The 23994-nt window shown below is 43.2% G+C and overlaps 2 protein-coding genes and 1 long non-coding RNA gene across 5 annotated transcripts in view; 1 reads left to right on the forward strand and 2 right to left on the reverse strand.

Moving 5' to 3' along the window:
• The window catches only part of LOC143285571 (kelch-like protein 9), a 64266-nt gene extending 55426 nt beyond the window's left edge, over positions 1-8840 (reverse strand). For both annotated transcript variants that reach the window (XR_013055704.1, XM_076592967.1), the window contains exon 1: positions 8817-8840. The gene's annotated coding sequence lies outside the window, so the exon portion shown is untranslated. The remainder of the gene's footprint in view (positions 1-8816) is intronic.
• Positions 8841-16010: 7170 nt separating this feature from the next.
• On the forward strand, positions 16011-21057 carry LOC143285573 (uncharacterized). 2 transcript variants are annotated; one of them, XR_013055705.1, is made up of 4 exons: positions 16011-16407; positions 18283-18333; positions 18654-18695; positions 19104-19190. XR_013055705.1 is itself a non-coding variant. In XM_076592969.1 (4 exons), the coding sequence occupies exons 1-4, from the start codon at positions 18264-18266 to the stop codon at positions 20415-20417; spliced, it is 672 nt and encodes a 223-aa protein (XP_076449084.1). In that variant the 5' UTR covers positions 16429-18263; the 3' UTR covers positions 20418-21057. The 2 variants fall into 2 exon arrangements, 1 of the variants encoding a protein (XP_076449084.1); XM_076592969.1 differs by lacking the exon at positions 16011-16407 and adding an exon at positions 19945-21057 and having other exon boundaries at positions 16429-18333.
• Positions 19264-22783, reverse strand: LOC143285574 (uncharacterized). Its single transcript, XR_013055706.1, has 3 exons — positions 22328-22783; positions 21082-21161; positions 19264-20238 (listed from the first exon to the last, which is right to left on the reverse strand). It is a non-coding gene; the product is annotated as an uncharacterized LOC143285574 (long non-coding RNA).
• Between the last annotated feature and the right edge of the window lie 1211 nt (positions 22784-23994).

Here is a 23994-nt window from a genome sequence, read left to right on the forward strand (position 1 = left end):
GTTGCAGTAATCCAATCTTGAGAGAACCAGAGTGCATACAAGTGTCTTGGTTGCATCGGTTGAGAGATAGCGGCAGATAGAACTGATTCTACGCAGTTCCAGATAGGCAACTTTACAGATATTTGAAATGTGCTGTTGGAAGGAAAGAGACTGGTCTAGGATTAAACCAAGACTGTGAACAGAAGGAGAAAGTGAAAGAGGTGTGCTGTTGATCTGAACAGAGTCAGGAAAGGAAGGATGTTGACGAAACTTCTTTGGACAGGCTATCATAAATTCAGTCTTATCATCATTTAGTTGCAGCTTATTGAGAGTCTTCCAGTCCTTTAGGCCAGAAATGCACTCTGGTGTTTGAGTCACCAATGCATCAAATTCAGCTATGGAAGCCGACTGATAAAGTTGAGTGTCATCAGCAATGCTCTCATGTGACAACGCATGATGACTAATGATATCCGACACAGGAGCTGCATACAGCACTAAAAGAACAGGACCTAGGACGGACCCCTGTGGGACACCATACTCTAGAGTATCTACCATTTACGTACACTTTCTGTGTATGATCTGACAGGTAAGACGTGATCCATGCTAGTGCAGTGTCACAAATACCAAAGGAAGTTTTAAGTCTGTTGAAGAGGATAGAGTGGCTGATAGTGTCAAAAGCTGCTGACAAGTCTAAGAGAGCAAGAACAGATATCTTATCCTCATCAAATCCAGAAAGCAAATCATTTACTATTCTAAGAAGGGCCGTTTCGCAACTATGACCACGTCTATAAGCTGACTGGTGAGAATTAAGTAAACTACTTTGTTCCAGATGAGCTAAGAGCTGAGACAATATGATCTTTTCTAGCAGTTTTGATAAAAATGACAGGTTTGAGACAGGTCGATAATCTTTTAAACAATTATGATCCAAAGATGGTTTCTTGATGTGTGGATGTACAACAGCAGATTTGAAGCTTTCAGGGAAACAATCAGACAGTAAGGAAGAATTGATGACATGAGTAATATGTGGCAGCAGAACATCAATACATTCAACCAACAAAGACAGGACATGGTTGAGCTCACAGGATTTAGACAAGTGCTCAGACACACTTTCTTCACAAAATCTTCAGTAACCGGTTGGAAACAATATAAAACAGGACCACTGTACACGCGTTCTTTAATGGGTGAAGGAGACACAACAGAGTCAAACTTCTCACGAATGCATATTTTGCCAGTGAAGCAGTCAAAAAACGGTTGAGGGAGTTCCTGCACCGAAAATATTGTAGGCAGAGGAGTGTTTTTCATTTGACCTAGTAGACTGTTCATAGCGTTGAAAAGCTGTTTGTTTGTGGTGATGCAAGGATTTTAGAAGAGTAGAACTTTGACTTTGTCCTGTCAACAATGTTTGTTACACTATTCCTGGCTGTCTGAAAAATGTCCCAATTGACGGTCAAACTAATGGCACACCAGTGCCTCTCATCTCTCCTTCTCTCCCACTTGGCCTCCAACAGCTCTGGTCCCGTGGTGTTATTCACAACTTCACGATAGACAGTTTTCTGGTTTAAAGGGCACTGCCATAGCCGTTACTATAAATAGTCCACATGCAGGCATGTTCTGGTTTACATTGACAACATGAACGGGGAGATGAAAATGCAGTAGGCAGTGGTCATCACCATTCAGCACATGGTTCTACCGACAGTAAAATGAAATGCTTAATGAAGGTGTAGAAAAGCCATGCTAAGATCATTACCCCATCTTGAAATTAAAATTGTAATAAATTTGCTCAACATTATCTTCAAACTAAAGCCCATTTCACCAGGGAGTTGTAAAGACTGACAGATGAATCCCTGTCAAAATGGACATTTTTGCCATGGTTTTACCACAAACTGTACCTCCATCTTGAGGGATGTAAAAGTCTGAATTTACCCCTCCCTCCTCTCTCCTTTGACATAAAAGTGATAATAATGATTATCAAAAATATGTACAGTATGTGTGTGTGTATGTGTGTGTGTGTTGATTGAGTGAGAGAGAGAGAGAGAGGCTGAGGCAAAAGATGGATGACAGGATGAGGTAGGGGTGTGTGTGTGTGTGTGTGTGTGTGTGTGTGTGTGTGTGTGTGTGTGTGTGTGTGTGTGTGTGTGTGTGTGTGTGTATGATGATGGAGTCTCCTGTCGGACCAACGGTTGAGTAGGCAGGCAGGCTTATCTGTCGGTGTTTGTCCTCATATGGGAGAAGAGGCTGATTCTGGATGCGCAGCACTTCCCACAGGTGTTGCAAGGGAAAACGTCTCCAGAAGTTGAGCCCTGCTTCCTTCGCTCACGCTTCTCCTTAATAGCCAGCGTTCTCTTGTTTTCAAATGTCTTTATGCCACTAGAGCACAGCATCCTCTAGCAAGAGCAGTCAAAGACATCAGTTTCCCAGGAAGCAATGTCTATGTCACAGGCTTTGAGGTTTGTCTTCAAGGTGTCCTTGAAGCGCTTGCAGGGTCTTCCAAGTTCACGGTGGCCTTCCTTCAGCTGGTCATACAAGAGCATCTTTGGGATCCTTCTGTCTATCATGCGGACAATGTGTCCTGTCCAGTGTAGCTGGCACTGGATCAGCAGGCTTTCGATGCTGGGCAAGCCGCTCCTCTCTAGGACCTGGAGGTTGGTGACCCTGTCTTGCCACTTTATGCTGAGGATCTTTCGTAGGCATCTCTGGTGAAACTGCTCAAGTTGTTGAATGTGACGGCGATACGTCGTCCATGTTTCACAGCAGTACAAGAAGGTGGTCAGCACAACAGCTCTGTAGGTTTTGATTTTGGTGCTGAGCCTGATGCCTTTGTTGTTCCACAGCCTGTTGGTGAGTCTGCCAAAGGCGGAGCTGGCCTTGGCGATGCGCAGCGTCACTTCTGCATCAAGGGCTCCATTGCTGCATAGGGTGCTGCCCAGGTAGCAAAACTTGTCGACTGACTTGATCTCTGTGTCATCGATCCTGATTGCAGGTGGGGGGGAGACACTGGCGTTCTGTGAGCTAGCTGGTTGGTACATGGACTCAGTCTTGCTGAGGTTGATGGTGAGTCCAAAGCGCCTGCAGGAGGTTGAGAACCTGTCCATAATGAACTGCATGTCCTCATGAGTGTGTGCAGCAAGCGCGCAGTCATCAGCAAAGAGGAACTCTCTCAAAAGTGCCTCAAACACCCTGGACTTGGTGTGGATTTGCCGCAAGTTGAAAAGTATGTCATCAGGGTTGGTCATCGTCGGGGTATAGCAGCTGATGACAGTGGAGAAGCCATCCTCAGACAGCTTCAGACGCAGGGTCATCAGCCTATTGTTTATCCCAGATGAAAGGCTGTCAAGCTGTTGTGCAAGTTTGGTTCGTATGGCTAAGCCCACGCCTGAGGTTCTTGGGGTGCCATCTGGCTTCCCAATGCAGTAGAAAGTGTAGCCCCCTCCAACTTCCTCCAGCTGGATTTCACCGGCAAACCTGGCTTTCCTCAGGGCTGCTGTGTCCACCTAGTAGTGATCAAGCATTCTAGCAATGAGTGCTGTGCGCCTTTCTGGTCTGTCGTCTCTGTCTAAAAGGGTGTGAACATTCCAGGCACCCAGAGTCAGGGCATGACTCCTGGTTCTTTTCTTCTGTTGTTTTCGACCGCTAGTGTTGGATGTCCAAGTAGGTGCAGTTTCCTACTAGGTACTAGGCGAGGCAGGCTTTGTTTAGGGATCATCTCCCCTTCCCCATGTCGGGAGAGCAGTGCTGTCCCTAAAAAGGGCTGCTCTGACACTTTGGGAGGATACGGGTGCCACATCTGCCCCAGTCTACGGCGGACGACCATCACCCCACGGCCGCCTGCGTGCAGAGTGGTGACTAGGAACTGCCAGCAGCATCCTCTGCCTGTCCCCGTTACCACTTCTCCATCACCGCAGGGCTTGGGAAAGCTGGGTGTTGAAGGGCTAGCTCGTCGTTCCGACATTAGCCTGGTTGCCTGACCAGCACAGGTGACTTTTTTTTTAGTGAAGAGGAGTTGTGCAGTGCCTTCCCCACTCTCTCGCCTACCGACACTCACAGTCCCACAGGTGCAGATACTGCCACGTGTAGGACAGCCTCGGCAGGTGCAGATTTTTTCTTCAGAGCTCCGTCTCCTAGGAGGACTTCTAGCCAAAAGCTCCCCCTGCCCTTTGGTCATCCTCTTCCGCCTTCACAGCCGTTGGGAAAGGTTTCCTCCTCCACCTGGTCCATTGTTGGGAGACTTTACATGCAGCAGGTAGTACTGGGTTACATGGTACCAGTAGCAAGGGCTATGCCCCTGACCTGACCTTTCACTCTCTCTCTCTTTCTCTCTCTCTCTATGTATATGTGTGTGTGTGTGTGTGTGTGTGTGTGTGTGTGTGTGTGTGTGTGTGTATGTGTGTAATGCTTAAAGCAGTTTTAGGACACACTGCACTGCATCTGCTGTAAAAGAGCCAAGATCAGTCAAGCATTAACATCATAAGCAAATAACCCTGTCTGCAGTATTTTCATGGATATAATATCTTGTTTAAAATTAAATGCTTGCTTAGTTTTGAAAATTCATTTGAGTAGACAGATTGATTAAGCTCCCTAAAGTTTATCTTGGACATTTCTCAGATTCACATTACACAGAAGGAAAAATGGACTTTTGACATTCACTGTTAAATATTTTTCACGATGATTTACTTTGACATTGGGTATGGATTAGTGACAGAAGGCTATGTCAAGGACTGGATTAGTGATTCTGTGACAGGAAGGCAACATATGGTATCACTATCAGAGGCTATGTTCAGGACTGGATTAGTGATCCTGTGACAGGAAGACAACGTACGGTATCACTATCAGAGGCTATATTGATGACTGGATTAGTGATTCTGTGACAGGAAGGCAGCGTATGGCATCACTATCAGAGACTATGTTGAGGACTGGATTAGTGATTCTGTGACAGGAAGGCAATGTATGGTATCATTATCAGAGGCTATGTCAAGGACTGGATTCGTGATTCTGTGACAGGAAGGGAACGTATGGTATCATTATCACTAATACCAGAGGCTATGTTGAGGACTGGATTCGTGATTCTGTGACAGGAAGGGAACGTATGGTATCATTATCACTAATACCAGAGGCTATGTTGAGGACTGGATTAGTGATTCTGTGACAGGAAGGCAACGTATAGTATCACTATCAGAGGCTATATTGAGGACTGGATTAGTGATTCTGTGACAGGAAGGCAACGTATGGTATCACTATCAGCGGCTATGTTGAGGACTGGATTAGTGATTCTGTGACAGGAAGGCAATGTATGGTATCACTATCAGAGGCTATATTGAGGACTGGATTAGTGATTCTGTGACAGGAAGGGAACGTATGGTATCACTATCAGAGGCTATGTTAAGGACTGGATTAGTGATTCTGTGACAGGAAGGCAACGTATGGTATCATTATCAGAGGCTATATTGAGGACTGGATTAGTTATTCTGTGACAGGAAGGCAATGTATGGTATCACTATCAGTGGCTATGTTGAGGACTGGATTAGTGATTCTGTGACAGGAAGGGAACGTATGGTATCATTATCACTAATACCAGAGGCTATGTTGAGGACTGGATTAGTTATTCTGTGACAGGAAGGCAACGTATGGTATCAGTGCCTCAGTGCAGTGTTTTAGGACTAGTTTCATTTGTGCTGTTTATCAATGACCTTCCTGATGAGCAAAAAAATTGTGTAGTATGTATGCAGACGATACAAAAATCTATGGTCCGGTCTCTCCTGATCAAGACTGACTAAGTGAGTCTCTTCAGAAGGAATCTTGATTCTCTTGTGGACTGGACAGATATGTGGTAAAAAAAAAAAAATTAAAAAAAAGGAGGGGAAAAAATCAATGCAGACAAATGTAAGATGCAAAGACTTGGCAAGAGAAACCAGATTCATAATTATTTCATGGGGAAACATGGTGAAAATGCAAGTCAAGTTGGAAAACAGTATAAAAAGACCTGGGAGTCAATGTAAATAGCAAGCTGAAGTTCTCATGTAGAAATTAAAGTGAACAAAGCAAATAAAGTCATAGGTCAATTAGCAGATTGCATGAGTACCTTAATGCTGATACCATGAGACTTTTGTTTACTGCCTGTGTAAGGCTTCATCTAGAATATATATATGCAAATAGTGTTTTCAATCCACAACTGGAAAAAACAAACAAGAGACTTTTAGAGAGGCAAGGCCTTCCAGACTCACTTGTAACCAGTAAAAGAATCACGAAAAAAGAAAAAAAAAAAGAAAAAAAAAGTTAAACAGGTTCTGTATCAAATACTGATAAGCTTTGAAAAAACAAACATGCAAGCGGGACTGAACCAAGGATGTTCTGTTTGGAAGCCAGTATACTTATTCACAGCACTACAGCGCATCTGACATCACTTGACCAAATTTAATATTTGAAATGAAACACAAACCAGTCTACAACAGGCTGACCAAAACTGAAAGAATCGACTGATTCAAATTTTCTTTGTTCATTCCAGTTAATTTAGTATCCGCTTCAAAATATTCATATGCAGTAATTTTTCTTTTTTCTTTCTTGACTGCGGCGCGAATAAGAAAAACAATGTCACACTGTCTTATAACCAAACATAGCCTAAACTCTGGCAACTGGGAAGCAGGAATATATATGGATTTTTTAAAAATCCAGATCGAGCCTCAAGGTTAATAATACGGAAATATGGTTTAATTTGGAAGACTTACAACCTATTACTGTTATGACTGTGAAGATTTTTTCGTATGTTTAATCCAAATTTGGTATTAGGCTAAGTATTTCCAGAGAAAATGAACTTGTTAAAGTTTACCATGGACACACACATACACATGGACACACAGACAACTAAACATCAGGTTATAACACAGACTCACTTTGTTTACACAAGGGAGTAAAAAAAAAACTTTCAAAATGAAGGTGTCTTTTAACGTTTTCGACAGTTCAGATGCCAATCAGCGACTTCCTAGTTGAACGCTTCAGGCACCGATCAGCAACCTGAACGCTCACTGCCTCAGGCGCCGATCGGCAACCTGTACACTAGAGTTACCAACCTCGCTCGTTCTTCTTTTCGTGAAACCACACAAGTTTGAAATGTTCACCACATGTTTCCAGAACATCTATTCTATGTTCAAGTTGCAAGCTGTGTGAGTTTGTTGAATATTTAGCAGATTTCTCCAGTTGAAGCACGGCCAGCACTTCACGAAACAAATGAAAGGGTGTTTATAACACCATGGAGGCATTGCAAATTAATTTAGACGATAATTTGCCTGCTGGAGTGCCAATTGCTGACAGTGACAGTGGAGAAGAATTTGCCAGACTGGTCAAGAATGAATGTGTGGTGGTGGTGTTTTCCCTAATGATTGTGTGTGTGTGTGTGTGTGTGTGTGTGTGTGTGTGTGTGTGTGTGTGTGTGTGTATGCATGTGTGCGTGTGTGTGTGTGTGTGTGTGTGTATTCTTCTCATCTCTGCACATAGGCGAGTCCACATTTTATTACATTGTGTTAAGTCTATGTTTTCAGTTGTATTTCCCAGTCTGTGTGTTCATTTTTCACTTGAAATGGTGTGTTTTATGTTTAAAACAACTACGAATATGTGAAAACTTCTCAAAAGTACATACTTTTTCATTTTCATCAACTGATTTCAAAATTCAGTCAATCAGTGAATGTGTTCATACAAATAATCATGCTTATCATAATTTGCATTCTTTGCCTTTTAAAATGAGCTATGAATGAAGAAGATTCAATGAGTAAAAGCGAAGTTATGGCTAAGTAAAGTGGGTTGGTGGTGACACAGTTTTCCCTCTCCTGCACATCTGGTTTAGACAGAAGTGTACTGCTGCTCATCTGGTTTGTACAGTCAACTAGCTCTGCACCTCTGGCGATGAAAGGGTTAAAAAGAGCAACAAAATTTGTTCCAGGATTACAACAATAAAAGACAAGGAGGATGAAGAAAGACTAAAAATATGTATTAAACTGCATAGTATACATCACAGAAGAGTTTGCGGGGATCTAATATTCTAATCAAGGTATATACAAAATTAGTTTCTAATACTGCAAACCTCCTTCTGAAGTCAATACAAACAGTCTAACAAGAGGACATGGTTACAGATTGAAAAAACAACAATAATATTGTAAAACAAGACTGTCGATCACTTCTTCTCAAATTGTGTTGTGGAAATGTAACTTTATGTAGAATAAACTGGCTCTGGATAGTCTGATGTAAACGCTCTAATGTTGAATGCCTTAAAAATCGCTTGGATTCTGTTTTGTAGAATTTAATGTACTGCCCAAGTGTTCGCCTTCCATTAGTGCCGCGCTCCCTTGCCTCGCCAATCACAACAGTGCCAGACAAGGTGATAGTCAAAAGACTGTAGAGGATAAGATGGAAAGTTAGAGCAGACCAAGAGAGACCATCAATATCAGTGCATCACATAACACTATTAACAGCCATACGTGCAAGACGATTGAAGTATGATTCCTGTCGCTTTTTGTTCTTTTTTTAATACAGCAGCCACTGTATTCAATGACAATCCCAGGGTGTTACACGTGAAATTTATTATTACTGCAACACGATTAAAGCTCCAGTTTCTCCGAACTCTGGTTTGGCGACTGTCCCTAATTTAGTAATTATTTCCCGGACTCGGAAGTGCCAGACACTCTTGAGACTGTCTCCTTTCTCTTTTCCTATCCCTCATCTTTTCATGCAAGCTCATGTCACACACACACGCGAGAGATTGAAAATACGATGTGTAATCCAGCACATGCAAAATTAATCAAAAGAACACTACTCATTAAAAACACAATAAAAAATAACTAATTTTGGCCCACCTCTTGCGACGAGAACGATTTTTTCCCCCAAAATAGAAGCCGGATGTCAAGTTTGGTGTTTGTCGCAAGTGTAATCATGTTATTACAGCCAGCTGAAATACTGTAAAAGTAGGTTTAAAAACTTACGGAAATCGAAAAACGAAATATCATTGACTAATTAAGGCGTTAAACAAACAAAACACATTGCAATAAGCGAATGCTGTTTGTACGACATATTTCGTCGGAAAGCCAGCCGAAACGGGCAAAACCAAAGCAACACGATTCTCTCCCCTCCCAGATTATTCTTTTTTCTTTTTCTTTTTTTTCCAGTACCCCCCCCCCCCCCCCCCCCCCCCCCCCCCCCCATCACACGTTAAAGATATTGCAGCAGTGGACACATCTGAAAGAAAAATGTGGAAAAAAATTCTGCTTGACCTCTCATGCTTGTAGTAGACACTTAGTTTCAGTTGTTTTTTTCAAGGCTGTGTCAGTCAAAGCCGGTGTGGACTGATCCATATTCGCATCTGCTGAAACACAAGAAAAAAAAATCAGAAAAAAAAGAAAAGAAAAGAGAGAGACCTGACCTTCGCATAAACGTACCCCGTAGGTTTGTGAACTATAACAATATAGACAAAGATTGATATTGACAGATCTTTTCTTTCAAAGAACGTCTTTCAGTGTGTGTGTGTAGTGTAGTATTCATTCTCTTTTTGTCACAGCAGATTTCTCTGTGTGAAATTCGGGCTGCTCTCCCCAGGGAGAGCGCGTCGCTACACTACAGATACAGCGTCACTTTTTTTTCTTCTTTTTTTCCCCCTTTTTTCTCTTTGTTGTATTTTTTCCTGCATGCAGTTTTATTTATTTTTCCAATCAAAGTGGATTTTTCTTCAGAATTTTGCCAGGAACAACCCGGCGGCGGCTTTTGTTGCCGTGGGTTCTTTTACGTGCGCGAACTTGAAGTGCATCATGTGCTGCACACGGCCGGTACCTCGATTTAGCGTCTCATCCGAATTGCTAGCGTTCAGACCACCACTCAAGGTCTAGTTAAGGCCGGGGGAGAAAACGACGGTGGTTGAGCTGTGATTCGAACCAGCACGCTCAGATTCTCTCGCTTCCTAGGCGGACGCGTTACCTCTAGGCCATCACACCATTCCGTGTGTGTGTGTGTGTGTGTGTGTGTGTGTGTGTGTAGGGGTGGGGGATGGGGATGGGGGGAGGGGGGAGGGCGAGGGGGGTATTGTGGAAGGCTGGGCATCAGTGCGTCTAGCCTGAGTGTTGGCCGCATGAAAGTGTTTAACACGAGTAAGTATCGGGATAAAGGACTGATCGAGATTTTCCTATTAATTTTATGCGTGTGATTATTGATTAAGCAGTGTCCCATAGGCTAATTTTGTATCTTGTGATTAGCTGTTGGTGAATGAGGTCTGAGGTCTACAAAGAAGGCGGTATGGCGCTGACTGAGAAGCTTCATCAGCTTTTCCAGCTCATCTGGCAGCATGAGGCAGTTCCACAGGACTTCAAAGACGCTTCCATCATACACCTGTACAAGCGCAAAGGAAATCGTCAGGCCTGTGACAACCGTCGTGGAATATCAATGCTGTCCGTCGCAGGCAAGACTCTGGCCAGAGTACTACTCAACCGTCTCATAGCGCACCTTGAGCAAGGTCTCCTACCAGAGAGCCAGTGTGGCTTCCGGAAAGAACCCGGGACTATCGACATGGTACTTGCTGCTAGGCAGCTCCAGGAGAAGCGTCAGGAGCAGAACGCCGACCTTTACTCCACCTATGTCGATCTGACCAAGGCCTTCAATACTGTTAGCAGAGATGGCCTTTGGAGAATCATGGCGAAGTACGGATGTCCCGGAAAGTTTATCACCATCATACGGCAACTACACGATGGGATGCTGGCCCGAATCCAAGACAACGGAGAGACTTCAGAACCATTACCTGTCTCCAACGGAGTCAAGCAAGGGTGTGTTCTTGCCCCCACCCTGTTCAGTCTCATGTTTTCAGCCATGCTGACAGATGCCTTCAGAGACGCTGACGTAGGCATTGGCATCAGGTACCGCACAGGTGGCTCACTCTTCAACCTCAGGAGGCTTCAAGCAAAAACCAAGGTGAGGACAGACACCGTCAACGACTTCCTGTTTGCTGATGACTGCGCTCTTAACGCTGCCTCTGAAGCTGCCATGCAACACAGTGTCGACAAGTTCTCTGCTGCCTGTGACAACTTTGGCCTCACAATCAGCACAAAGAAGACTGAGGTGATGCACCAGCCAGCTCCAGGAAAGCCTTACGTTGAACCAAGCATCTTCATCAACGGGCAACGACTGAACGCAGTGGACAAGTTCACATACCTGGGCAGTACACTCTCTCGCACAGTTGTCATCGACGACGAGGTGAATGCCAGACTCGCCAAAGCCAGCGCTGACTTCGGCAGACTCCATAAGAACGTTTGGAACAGGAGAGGCATCACCCTGGAGACGAAGCTCAAAGTATACAAGGCCATAGTTCTCACCACACTGCTCTATGGATGTCAATCATGGACGGTCTACAAATGCCACGCCAGCGAGCAAAGATGTCTTTCTTGTCTGTCAGGAGAGTGGTCTGGTCCAAAGCTCGGACAGGGGTTGATCCTGTGACTCTCGGCCCATACACAGCTCGGAGACCATCATGGAAGGTCTTCATGTCGTGAGCATCAGCAGCGGACTGAAGTTCTTCGAACTTTCTCTCCCACCAGATGTTCTTCATCTCATGCAGCCTCTTCTGTACGAGTTGCTTGGTTTGCAAGTACTGGTTCTTCTTCCTCTGGCAGTCTTTATCAGAAATGTGATCCTGATGCCGTCAAACCAGTCTTTGTGGCTCCTCTGTACAAAGCCAAGTGTGTCAGCTGCTGATGTGTACACAGCATCTCTAAAGGTGCTCCATACCTCTTCTACATCGGTCGATGCATGAATTTCTTGGAGAGCTACTTGGATTTGCTGCTGCAGCACGTCCTTGGGGATAGGGAGGCGGTGGGTGTTCAGCTTCCTAGGGGGTTTCTGCCTGGCTGGTTGTAGCTTGCGTGCAAGTCTGATGTTCATCTTGCTGCGCACCAGGTGATGGTCCAACCAACAGACTGCTCCTCTCATGCAGCGTGTAATGGAAACATCACATCTGTCCCTCTGCCGGACAATCACATAGTCCAGCATGTTCCATTGCTTGGAGCGGGGGTGCATCCATGTGTTCTTGTACTTGTCCGCTTGTTGGAAGAGGGTGTTGGTGATGGTCAGTCCATGCTGTGCGCAGAGCGAGAGCAGAAACAGTCCGTTGGAGTTGCACTTGCCAGTGCCGTGCTGTCCAAGGACTTTTGGCCACGGGGAGAAGTCCACGCCAACGCGGGCATTGAAATCCCAAGGATGATCAGCCTGTCCTTTCTGTCTACTGCTGAAATGGTGCGGCTGAGCTCCTCATAGAAATCTTCATCAGGCTTGGTCATCATCGGGGCATAGCAGCTGATGACTGGAGAAGCGATCCTCGGACAGATTCAGACGCAGGGTCATCAGCCTATCGTTTATGCGACGTGGAAGGCTGTCAAGCTGTCGTGCAAGTTTGGTCCGTATGGCAAAGCCCACACCTGAGGTTCTTGGGATGCCATCTGGCTTCCCAGTGCAGTAGACGGTGTAGCCCCCTCCAACTTCCTCCAGCTGGGTTTCACCAACAAACCTGGTTTCTCTCAGGGCTGCTATGTCCATCTGGTAGCGATCGAGCATTCTTGCAATGAGCGCTGTGCGCCTTTCTGGTCTGTCATCTCTGTCTAAAAGGGTGTGAACATTCCAGGCACCCAGAGTCAGGGCATGACTCCTGGTTCTTTTCTTCTGTTGTTTTCGACCGCTAGTGTTGGATGTCCAAGTAGGTGCGGTTTCCTACTAGGTGCTAGGTGAGGCAGACTTTGTTCAGGGATCATTTTATCTCCCCTCCCCCGTGTGGGGAGAGCAGTGCTGTCCCGAAAAAGGGCTGCTCTGACGTTGTGGGAGGATACGGGCGCCGCATCTGCCCCAGTCTATGGCGGACGACCATCACCCCACAGCCAGAGTCGTGACTAGGAACTGCCAACAGCATCCTCTGCCTGTCCCTGTTATCTCCCCTCCCCCGTGTGGGGAGAGCAGTGCTGTCCCGAAAAAGGGCTGCTCTGACGTTGTGGGAGGATACGGGCGCCGCATCTGCCCCAGTCTATGGCGGACGACCATCACCCCACAGCCAGAGTCGTGACTAGGAACTGCCAACAGCATCCTCTGCCTGTCCCTGTTACAACTTCTCCATTGCCGCAAGGCTTGGGAAAGCTGGGCGTTGAAGGGCTAGCTCGTCGTTCCGACATTAACCTGGTTGCCTGACCAGCACAGGTGACTTTTTTTTTTTTTTAGTGAGGAGGAGTTGTGCAGTCCCTTCCCCACTCTCTCGCCTTCCGACGCTCACAGTCCCACAGGTGCAGATACTGCCACGTGTAGAACGGCCTCGGCAGGTACAGGTTTCTTCTTCGGAGCTCCGTCTCCTAGGAGGACTTCCAGCCAAGGATAAGAGCTCCCCCTGCCCTCTGGTCATCCTCTTCCGCCTTCACAGCCATTGGGAAAGGTTTCCTCCTCTGCCTGGTCCGTCGTTGGGAGACTTCACATGCGGCAGGTAGTACTGGATTACATGGTACCAGTAGCAAGGGCTATGTCCCTGACCTGACTGTACACAGAAACAAAGTACATATAAATCATATAATGAGTATGTACGTATGTAACATCGACGCACATCATATCAATACTTGGGGTCTCCCGTCGGACCAACAGATGAGTAGGCAGGCAGGCTTATCTGTTGGTGTGTGTCCTCATATGGGAGAAGAGGCCAATTCTGGATGTGCAGCACTTCCCACAGGTGTTGCAACGGAAAACGTCTCCAGAAGCTGAACCCTGCTTCCTTCGCTCACGCTTCTCCTTAATGGCCAGCGTTCTCTTGTTTTCAAACGTCTTTATGCCACTAGAGCAAACCATCCTCCAGTGATAGCGGTCAAGGGCATCAGTTTCCCAGGAAGCAATGTCTATGTCACAGGCTTTGAGGTTTGTCTTCAAGGTGTCCTTGAAGCGCTTGCAGGGTCTTCCAAGTTCACGGTGGCCTTCCTTCAGTTGGCCATACAAAAGCATCTGCCGAGGACCCTGTTGTTTGTCATGCGGACAACGTGTCCTGTCCAGCGTAGCTGGCACTGGATCAGCAGGCTTTCGATGCTGGGCAGGCCACTCCTCTCTAGGACCTGGAGGTTGGAGACCATGTCTTGCCACTTTATGCTGAGGATCTTTCGTAGGCATCTCTGGTGAAACTGCTCAAGTTGTTGAATGTGACGGCGATACGTCGTCCATGTTTCACAGCAGTCGACATTAGCCTGGTTGCCTGACCAGCACAGGTGACTTTTTTTTTTAGTGAGGAGGAGCTGTGCAGTCCTTCCCCACTCTCTCGCTTACCGACGCTCACAGTCCCACATGTGCAGATACTGCCACGTGTAGGACGGCCTCGGCAGGTGCAGGTTTTTTCTTCAGAGCTCCGTCTCCTAGGAGGACTTCCAGCCAAGGATAAGAGCTCCCCCTGCCCTTTAGTCACCCTCTTCCACCTTCACAGCCGTTGGAAAAGGTTTCCTCCTCCACCTGGTCCGTCGTTGAGAGACTTCGTATGCAGCAAGTAGTACTGGGTTATATGGTACCAGTAGCAAGGGCTATGCCCCTGACCTGACCTCAATACAAACACATACTAAAGAACTTATATATCATGAAATAATTATTTATGCCTGAACATCAAAACCCATCATATCAATACGAACACATCATATAATTACAATGTCGAGACTGACCATCCAAATGAAGCCCTGCCTTTTTATCTATGCTTTTTTCCCTCATAAAACCCATACTAATTTTTGATTGATTAATGAATATTTGGAACGATGATGGACGTCAGTTTTCCGTATATTCATTGCACCAGATACATATTTTGCAAGTGAAAGTATCATATCTTCATTTTCTCTCATCAGAATGCCGAACAAATTTTTTCTCTGCGCTGGAGCTGTAGTGAAAAGGGTAAAGTTTTTTTTTCGCAATTCATCGTATCTTTTGCAGTTAAATATGAAATGATTTTCATCTTCTGGCCTTTCGCCACACATTGGGCAAGGAGAAGTTGCTACATCTGAATCAAACCTGTCTTCTATTGGTATTCAGTCCAAGTGCTCTCAATCTGAGCTTCGCAAAGCAAATTTTACAATCTTAATATACTTCTCTGTTTGAAAAATTGATTTAAATGAATCGAACCATTTATACCTATCATTGCTTTCTATTTCTCCGTGCCAGTTTTGTTTGTAACATTCTGTAAGTCTGGGAATTGCGAAATCCTCAAAATTTACAATGGGTAAAAAGATTGGAACTGCTATGGATTAAAACCCAGAGAATATTTTCATACATACTCGTGACAAAACTTCAATAACATGTCATAAAACAATCATGCAAAGTCTCATGGTTGTAGGTTTACTCATCATTGAGCAAGTCCAAAGTATGTTGTCAAGGCCAGGAACTTGACGACTTCAGTTGCGTCGAAATTGAACAAAATAAACACTTTCGTGATTCAGCAAGCAATCTTCATAGGCAATTTTTTCATTGTTAAAGACATCTTTACAATGGAAAAACTAATGCATATGATAGAAGAGATGTTCAAGAATCCAAAACCCAAATCATGAAAAATCATAATTTTGGTCTCTTTTGCACTGCCGTGTCCCCCATTAAGTTCCGACACACACACACACACACACACACACAGGGATGGCTCCGTGCACTGTGGCTGGGGTGGCACACCATTGCACCAACACACGTGTACGCCTGTCTGTCTTGTCTTGTCTTGCGACGACTCAATACTCATTAAACAGATGTGACGGGGTGGTAAGGTGGTGTTAGAGAAGGTGAAGACAGGTAGAAGGTGTTGTGCGGGTCCAATGCACCAATCGAGCCTGACCGTAGGCTAGCCTTGAGGCAAGGCTTTTGACTTTGTTGGCTTTAGCCTAAGTCGCCGCCAGTTTCTTATGCATGGACTCAGACACTGGTCGAGACAACGAAGTCAAAAGCCTGCCAGCCAGTGCAATGACGTCATGCATTCTTGTGTCTGGGATTCCCGGGCATCCCTCGGAATTTTGCGCTGTGCGCATGCCCAAGCACCGTTGCCTCTTTCCTGCGTGTTTTTGTTGTTGGTGCTTCATTCGCGTCGCAGATCATCACAATGGAAACAAAAAAGAAGCGCCCTAACTTCTCCGATTGTGAGACACATATCCTTTTGGAGGAGGTCGCTACAGAGCACGCAGTGATAAATTCGCGTTTTCAGGCTGGCACCACTATTAAAAAAAAGAGAGCGGTCTGGCAGAAAATCGCGGATCGAGTCAACGCTGTTGGAGGCCACAACAGGGACGCTGACGCTTGTAAAAAGCGTTGGAAGGACCTCAAAGAGGCCTACAACAAGAAGAAGGTGGCCACAAGAACCGGGAGGACCACCACCTCCTCGAGTACCATTTGAGGAGTTACTCGATCAGCTCCTTGGGAGCTCATTTTTGAGAACTGGTGTAGACGGTGAGTTGCTTTTTTTTTTTAGTGTGTGTGTGTGTGTACTTTCTTTAAGTTTTACGTCTTTTCACAGGTAGGTGATATTAGACAAAGGGGCGGTGGATGGAAGTGAAATGTAAGTTGCGTGTGAATACATGCATGCATTTGAGCGAGCGTTTGCGTGTGTATATATAAGTGCATGTCTTTGTGTCAGTACAACTGTGTATAAATTAAATGTGTGTGTGTGTGTGTGTGTTGTGTGTGTGTGTGTGTGTGTGTGTGTGTGTGTAGAAGAAAGAATACATGTATTAATAATTAACAAGTAGAGTAAAAATAAAAATAATAATAAAGAACTAGCAGCAAACATTACAAAAACGAACCAATGCGATTTTCATAAGCGAATGTTTGTGTGTGTGTGTGTGTGAGTGCACGCGCGCATGTGTGTGTGTGTGGATGTGTGTTTCAGTGTGTGTGTATGTGTGTGTGACAATGTGACTGTATGTTTCTATAGTGTGTGTGTGTGTGTGTGTGTGTGTGTGTGTGTGTGTGTTTGTGCACGTGTACATGTGTTTGTGGTTGTGTGTGTCTGTGCGTGCGTGAGTATGTGTGTGTGAGTATGTGTGAAGAGTAAAGAATACATTTAAACATAAAATTAATAATTAACAAGAACAATATAAATAAAAACATATAAAAAGAATTAATAGCAAACATTACAAAAAGGAACCAATTCTACTATTCATAAGCATATGAATCGCCTTGAGAAATAGTGGAAATGAATGGACAATGCAGTCAGAGTTTTTAACAGTAAGTCTTTTTAATTGCTTCTTAAAATATTGACAATCAAAAAGTAAATGATATGTTGTAAAACATTGAGATTTACCACAGACACCCTTGAGACTTTTATTGAATTTTGAACGAAGTGCATTTAGTTTTACTCTGTAAAAACAAGAAGTAAAATCTTGTGTGTGTGTGTGTGTGTGTGTGTGTGTGTGTGTGTGTGTGTGTCACTGTGTGTGTCACTGTGTGTGTGTGAGAGAGAGAGTGTGTGTGTGTGTTTCTGTGTGTATAACAAATAAGATTTGGCACTGATATTGGTATTATATCTCAGCATCTCACTGAAAGAATGATAGAAAAGGTTATTTATGTATTAATTAGCATCACTGCAATTTTCATGCACAGTTCATGCTGTTCAGTTTGTATTACTGTCAAAGGATCATGTCATGTGAAAAACTTCAAAAATCTACATTATACTTGAAAGATGAACAGTATGAAGTAAATTTTAAAGAGGCTTCAACTTGAAGGCATGTAAGCAGTTTGTGAAGGTTTGTGTAGATTGCTTTGGCCACTTTATTTTCCTTGGTCAGACACATTTGCCCTGCAGACTTACTTTTACTTTTGCAAAGTAAACTTTTCATTTTTGCCATTTATGGGATAAGGCCTTACATTGAGCATTCAGTCACAGACGCTAATCAAACTAAAATTGCAACTGCTGTTATAACTTATAACTTATATGTGGATCTGTATGCTTGATTATGGTTTTCACACTCAACCATACAACACCCAGTTGGTCATGGCCATTCTATGATTAAGAGGGTTAATTTCAATTTATCCATTCATAGTGGTAAAATGTATCAACTTTTATGAAGTGACACCCAAACTTGAAACAAGGTCAAAGAAAAATGTGCCGAAATCTTTCATTAGATTACACTGAATATTATATACATTACATTGTTTTGCTGAGTCAATTACATTTCCACTAATTCAAGTCCTGAGTAGGCTGAAACTGAAAGCTCACTATAGGGCCTTATCTCATTGTTTGGAATAGTATTATTAAAAAAAAAATGTTTTTTTCATTTTGAAAAAAAAAAAAGATTTATTCAAAAATGGTTCTCTTCTTTGAAGGTGCTGATGAACTTGACACATACTCACAGGACCAAGCTGATAACACCGCTGGTAAGATACAGTTTAAAAATTATACTGGAATATCCTAGCCAATAATTGAATAAGCAACGACAGAAAGATAGAGCCTAACGACTGAACTCAGCTTCATGTCATTATCAAATTAAGTGGCCTAAAAAGTTGGGGGGGTTTAAAAGCTAGCTTTTTTTTCTTTTTTTCTTTTTTTTTCAACATGAAATGCGAGGCAATAGACAGCACTTCTTTAAGAATGTGTGCACGGGAGAGAGAGAGAGAGAGAGAGAGAGAGAGAGAGAGTACATTGTACTTAGTTTGAGCCTCATGTTGTATTACAGAATTTATTTTTTGTTTTACAGATGTATCTGTCATAGCTGTGTCATCAACTCCATTACCACCAGGCAAGTTATTTACAACACTTGACTAACACTCATGCCTGGGACATTCAGCTGATCAGCATGGTCAGGAGGGTGATCCATGCCCAATAGGGTGAAGTTAAAAAACACATACAAACATTATAATAATTTATACACCATTGCTAAAGCTTTTATACAAAACTGTGATGTTATGAAACAGTAATTTTCTACTTTTGCTGAGTAATTACCTTCATAAACTAATAAACAATGGTATATAGACAAGACAATTTTTGTGATTTTTCCATGAAATTACCTTTGAAGTATACATTTTTGGAAAGTAATTTGCATTTATATCTTTGTTCTTTGTGTTGTAATGTAGTGTAAACACATCAGGCATGATCTATTCTGTTGGTGCAAGCCATGTGTAAATATACTCTATTTTTTCTTTTACAGTGACAAAACAGCCATGCAGATCAGCTACTGTTACCTCTGCACAAGAAAGTTATGAAACAACTGTCCACAACATAAGTGTACCACTAGGTAAATATACCTCTTTTTTTACCTGACAGTAAAATTTTCTTCAGCATTGACCTTCTTGTGCATGAATGCCCTGTTGGTCATGATGTTTGCATGGCCAGCTGGGCATATGCATGAGACGTTTAATTCATTCTTGCAGTAATGTACAAATGGAACTGCTGACACTCAAGAAACTGCACAACTGAAGCTTCTACCTCCAATTAACATTTTTCTGGCATTCATTAATACACCTTGGCTTAAGCTACACTGAAAATTGCAGTAAATCCTTTTATGCATGGAGATCCTACTGGAGCCCCCAGAATTTTGACAGGAATGCAAGACAGAGAGACCACTGCAGCTTGCTACTAGTGCTGGTACCATTTCTTTGTCCAAATACAGCTGCATTTTGTTGCTTCTGAAGTCTTACAATATATCACTTGCAATGATTTTCTAACTTGTAAAAAAATTAAATTTTCAATGGAAAAGTGAACAAAGTTTTTATTCTTTTTGGTTTTTTTAATAAGGTACCCCATTTTTGTTTTATTTTGATGTTTTCACCTGTGGTTGTACTATTTTTGCTACATACATAAGAGGGTTAACACGTGTTGAAATGCTATACTTCGCTTATGTCAGCCTGAGCAAAAACGGCAGTGAGGGGTTGAAATTTTAAATACTTATAATTACTATACAGTATACTTCACTTGATGTCATAAGTTAACCCTGTCATTGTCATGTCATCCCGGTTGATAAAGTATTGCATTCATGTTTTTTGTTTCAGAGCCTGGACCCAGTGTTGTCATGTTGCCAGACCTGGACACCGAGGATGATGGTGGACAAACCTGTGCAGTCAGTCCAATACCATTCATGTGCACACCAGTCGCCACATGCTCTTCGCAATCTAATACCCCTAATAGTAGGAAGGTCCAAGAGTCTTCATTCCCAACACCGCAGCCTTCTACATCACGGGCCCCTTCTTCATCTTCCTCCACATCCACCAGCCTTCCACAGGATCCTCCAAGAACCAGTAAGAAGCGGAAGCACCCATCCCAGCAGTCAGATCCATCTGAGGAATCTGAAACAGAGTTAAATAAACAGTTTTTGAAAACTCAGATACAAAAGAATAAAGAACAGACAACACTAGTTATACTGCAGCAGAAGAAAACAAAACTAGAATTCAGGAAATTAGAACTCCAGATAGCTCAGCTCGAGTCTCTTCAGCCCTCAGTTGCAGATGATTCTTTGAATGGTTAATGAGTATTAAATATAGTTTTATGTTCGTTGATGAGGAAAATAGGTAGGCTGGCTAGGTGTTTGATGGTTCGGGCTAGTTGTACAGGGGCTGTTTGTAGTTGTGTTAGATGGGTGGATATTGCATTTTGTATGTGATGTAGAAATGATAGGTTTTTTCTGGTGTTTTTTTCTTGCAGAGTGATAACATAAAAAATTTTAAAATGTTCTTAGCTTAATCATGACACCCCAAGAATCTACTGTTAGAGGTTTCAGTTCAAGCACTTTATGATTTGTTCATACTGAGTGACTGAACTCAACAATTAACATGTTTTTCATTACGGGTTTAACATCTCATCAATGCATCGTGTTTTGTTTTGTTTTCAAATATGGTCCTCAGGCTTTGTACTATTTCATGACAATGAAGAACCTGTTGATTTGCATAAAGCTGGCTTTGGGCATATGTGTGTCACTGTGTGTGTGTGTGTGTGTGTGTGAGAGAGAGAGAGAGAGAGAGAGAGAGAGAGAGAGAGAGAGAAACACTGAATGTGAGTGTTCATGGACTTGTGTGTACAATGTGTGCATGTGTCTGTAGATGGCTGTGTGTGAAAATGGAGAGGTGCTCATTTCTCGAGACATACATTGGGAGTGGTTAGTTATAATATATCAATTCCAAAATTTTACTTACATTGACTAAAAATTCTCATCAATAATCCTCCTGCGGGTTTCCTTCCCAGCTGTCAGCCTGGCTCTCTCAGTCAGAACAGGCTGTGAAACATAATGAAGAAGAACATCTAAAAATATGTACACTGTAAATTGTAAGTCACTAAGTGTCTAGTAAACCATATATGGAAGGGCGGTGTAATTGAAGCCCTTGAGGCTTAACCCTCTTGGGCGAACAAGTCGTTCCATGCATGAGGGTTAATGCTGTTCCATTTTATTTATAATAAAGAAAAAGATTGAAAGAAATAGAACAGGGTCTCTGTTAAACCTCATGCATAGAACACCCTGTTGTCCATGCTACAGCATAGCCAGCAAGTTGTTCTAAACATTAGAGGGTGTACAAGGTTATACAGAACTAAAAGGGGTTAAAGTTTAACACTATAAACACCCAGAACCCACTTGTGCATGAAATGCCCTGTTGTCAATACACAAGTGCAAACCACTGTACATGCAAACATTTTGGCCAACAAGGCAATTCTTGAACAACTTGCTACAAGATTAGAAAGGTTAACTTTTGACATATTGTATGATTTGAACACATACTTGGCCATATTATTACTATGGCCAACAAGGCACTTGGTGCTAAAGATTATGTAGGTTTATGACACTGTTTTGAACACCTTGTTGGCTATAGTAATAGTTCAGTCAAAAGTGTTTCTGAACCCTCTTCTGTGTGCCGGAGTATCCTGTAGGCCATAGCCAATAGGGCATTCCATGCACAACAGAGTTTAAAAAAAGAATAAGGAATACAAATCCCCCCTCCCTACACACACACACACACACACACACATTGATGTGCACACACACACACTACACATTGATCGTCACACACACACACACACACACACACAAACACACACACACACAGACGCACACACACATTGATGTGCACATACACACACCCACACACACACACACACACACACACACACTACACATTGATCGTCTCACACAAACACACACACACACACACACTACACATTGATCGTCTCACACAAACACAAACACACACATTGATGTGCACACACACACACACACACACACACTACACATTGATCGTCTCACACAAACACACACACACACAAACACACACACACTGATGTGCACACACACACACACACACACATTACACATTGATCGTCTCACACAAACACACACACACACACACACAGAGAGTAACGGGACTATGCTTGATACGTGAAGTTGCTTACCTGAACGTTGATCGAGTGGAAGTTTTTTCTGTTTACGAACTCGAATTCGCGTTCTCTTTGGTGTCAGGGATCCTTGACGTGGCACGTCGTAGCGCAAGTCCTCTTCTAACTGATCGACAAGAGCGAAAATGGCTTCCCGCTCAAAACGAAACTTCTTCCGTATTTTTGTGTTGGAAAAAGAATCCAATGGGTTATTCCGGTCGCGAAAAATGCGGCCTGGGCGAATTCTCTGACGACGACGTCGCTGAAAATAGTATATTGCGGCCATTTTGAAAAGCAGTAGGCTTAAGCCTTCTCGCGTAGGCTAGCGAAATCGGCAGCCTAAATCGGAGCTGTTTAGGCTACCTTTTAGTCAAAAGCCTAACCCAAGTCTGGGTTCGTGCATTGCGATTTTGCCGACCGTAGGCTGGCCTTGCGACCAAGGCTAGCCTTGAGTCCGTAGGCTGGATTGGTGCATTGGACCCAGGCAAGGTAGACTCGGGAAGGCAGTGCGCTGGTTTTCTTCTTTTATTCTCTCATTCTTCCAGACCAGGAGAGTTCTCTATTTGTCTGGCACTCGCTCACTCCTTATATTCTGTTCCGCCGAACCGCAAAGCCAGCGCCGCGAAGCGACTCACGAAACCGGCCCTCCGCGAGCCTTGACGGGCCAAGTTTGTGTTTGTTTGACCAAATTTAGCGGCTTCTGACTTTCGGCTCGGGGAACTAACATAGACATATTATATATCACACAAAACTACAAGAGACGAGCATTTTCTTAAGCTGAACCATTTTCTACAAAAATAATGTAGTTAAAAACTGTAAACAAAAAGAGTCACTGAATGAACGAGCTTTTAACTTGACGAGTTCATGTATCATTTTTGTACATTACAACAATTAAAACGTCGCGATATGTAATATAATTGCAACAGTTAAGTAACTGAAAATCCTGAATTTCCAACTATATAAAAATCATCTATAGAATCTGCTTCTAGAGTACAGATTTTTTATGTCAAAATTCAAGAGAAAACTCAACGGACAGCTCCCGTGTCGGCACCGCTTGGCGGTGCTTTTGGCACTTGTGATTGACAATGAAATACTTCGTTTAAACCAACTACAACATAACTATACATGTATGACACGAATCAGATTGATAACAGAAATGCAAACATCTGCAAGACACGCTATAAAAATGTCTAGGTATTGTAAAAACGTATTTTGCTCAAATCGGCACTGACGAATTCCAATGGCTTGAAGAAGAGATAGTTTTGTGGGGCCGAAATACTGTCAGACATTTCGTACTATCGCATTCCTATAACTTTGGTGTACACGGAAAGCGATACACGAGAAGAAAGCTTAATCTTTTACATTTTAATGCACAATCTAAATTCCACGGCAACTATATCGATTTATAGAAAACATGGTATTTTATATGTTTCAACTGAGTGGATTTCGAAGATCGCGCCAAAATTCATTCACATAAATATTAGTTTAAAAGAGTTATAGGCCACCTGGCCAAATCATATCATTACAGTTGAGAAGTATAATCTTTCTGAAGTCCAATAATATAAAAACTATAATCTCATCTATAAGGAAGTGTTTATAATTAACAAATTGATGAAAATCATCATACGGTTCCCTGTAAAGGGAGATAACTTGTGACCGATTTACAACTTCCTTGGGTAACCTTC

The sequence above is a fragment of the Babylonia areolata genome, chromosome 9 (genome assembly GCF_041734735.1).
Source record: "Babylonia areolata isolate BAREFJ2019XMU chromosome 9, ASM4173473v1, whole genome shotgun sequence".
Taxonomy (NCBI): Eukaryota; Metazoa; Mollusca; class Gastropoda; order Neogastropoda; family Buccinidae; genus Babylonia; species Babylonia areolata.

Bases quoted from the DNA above. Each gene is read 5' to 3' on its own strand.
- LOC143285573 (XM_076592969.1), top strand. From the start codon at position 18,264: ATGGTTCTCTTCTTTGAAGGTGCTGATGAACTTGACACATACTCACAG. The intron at 18,334-18,653 runs GTAAGATACAGT...TTTGTTTTACAG, and splicing joins CCAAGCTGATAACACCGCTG to ATGTATCTGTCATAGCTGTG. The intron at 18,696-19,103 runs GCAAGTTATTTA...TTTCTTTTACAG, and splicing joins ATCAACTCCATTACCACCAG to TGACAAAACAGCCATGCAGA.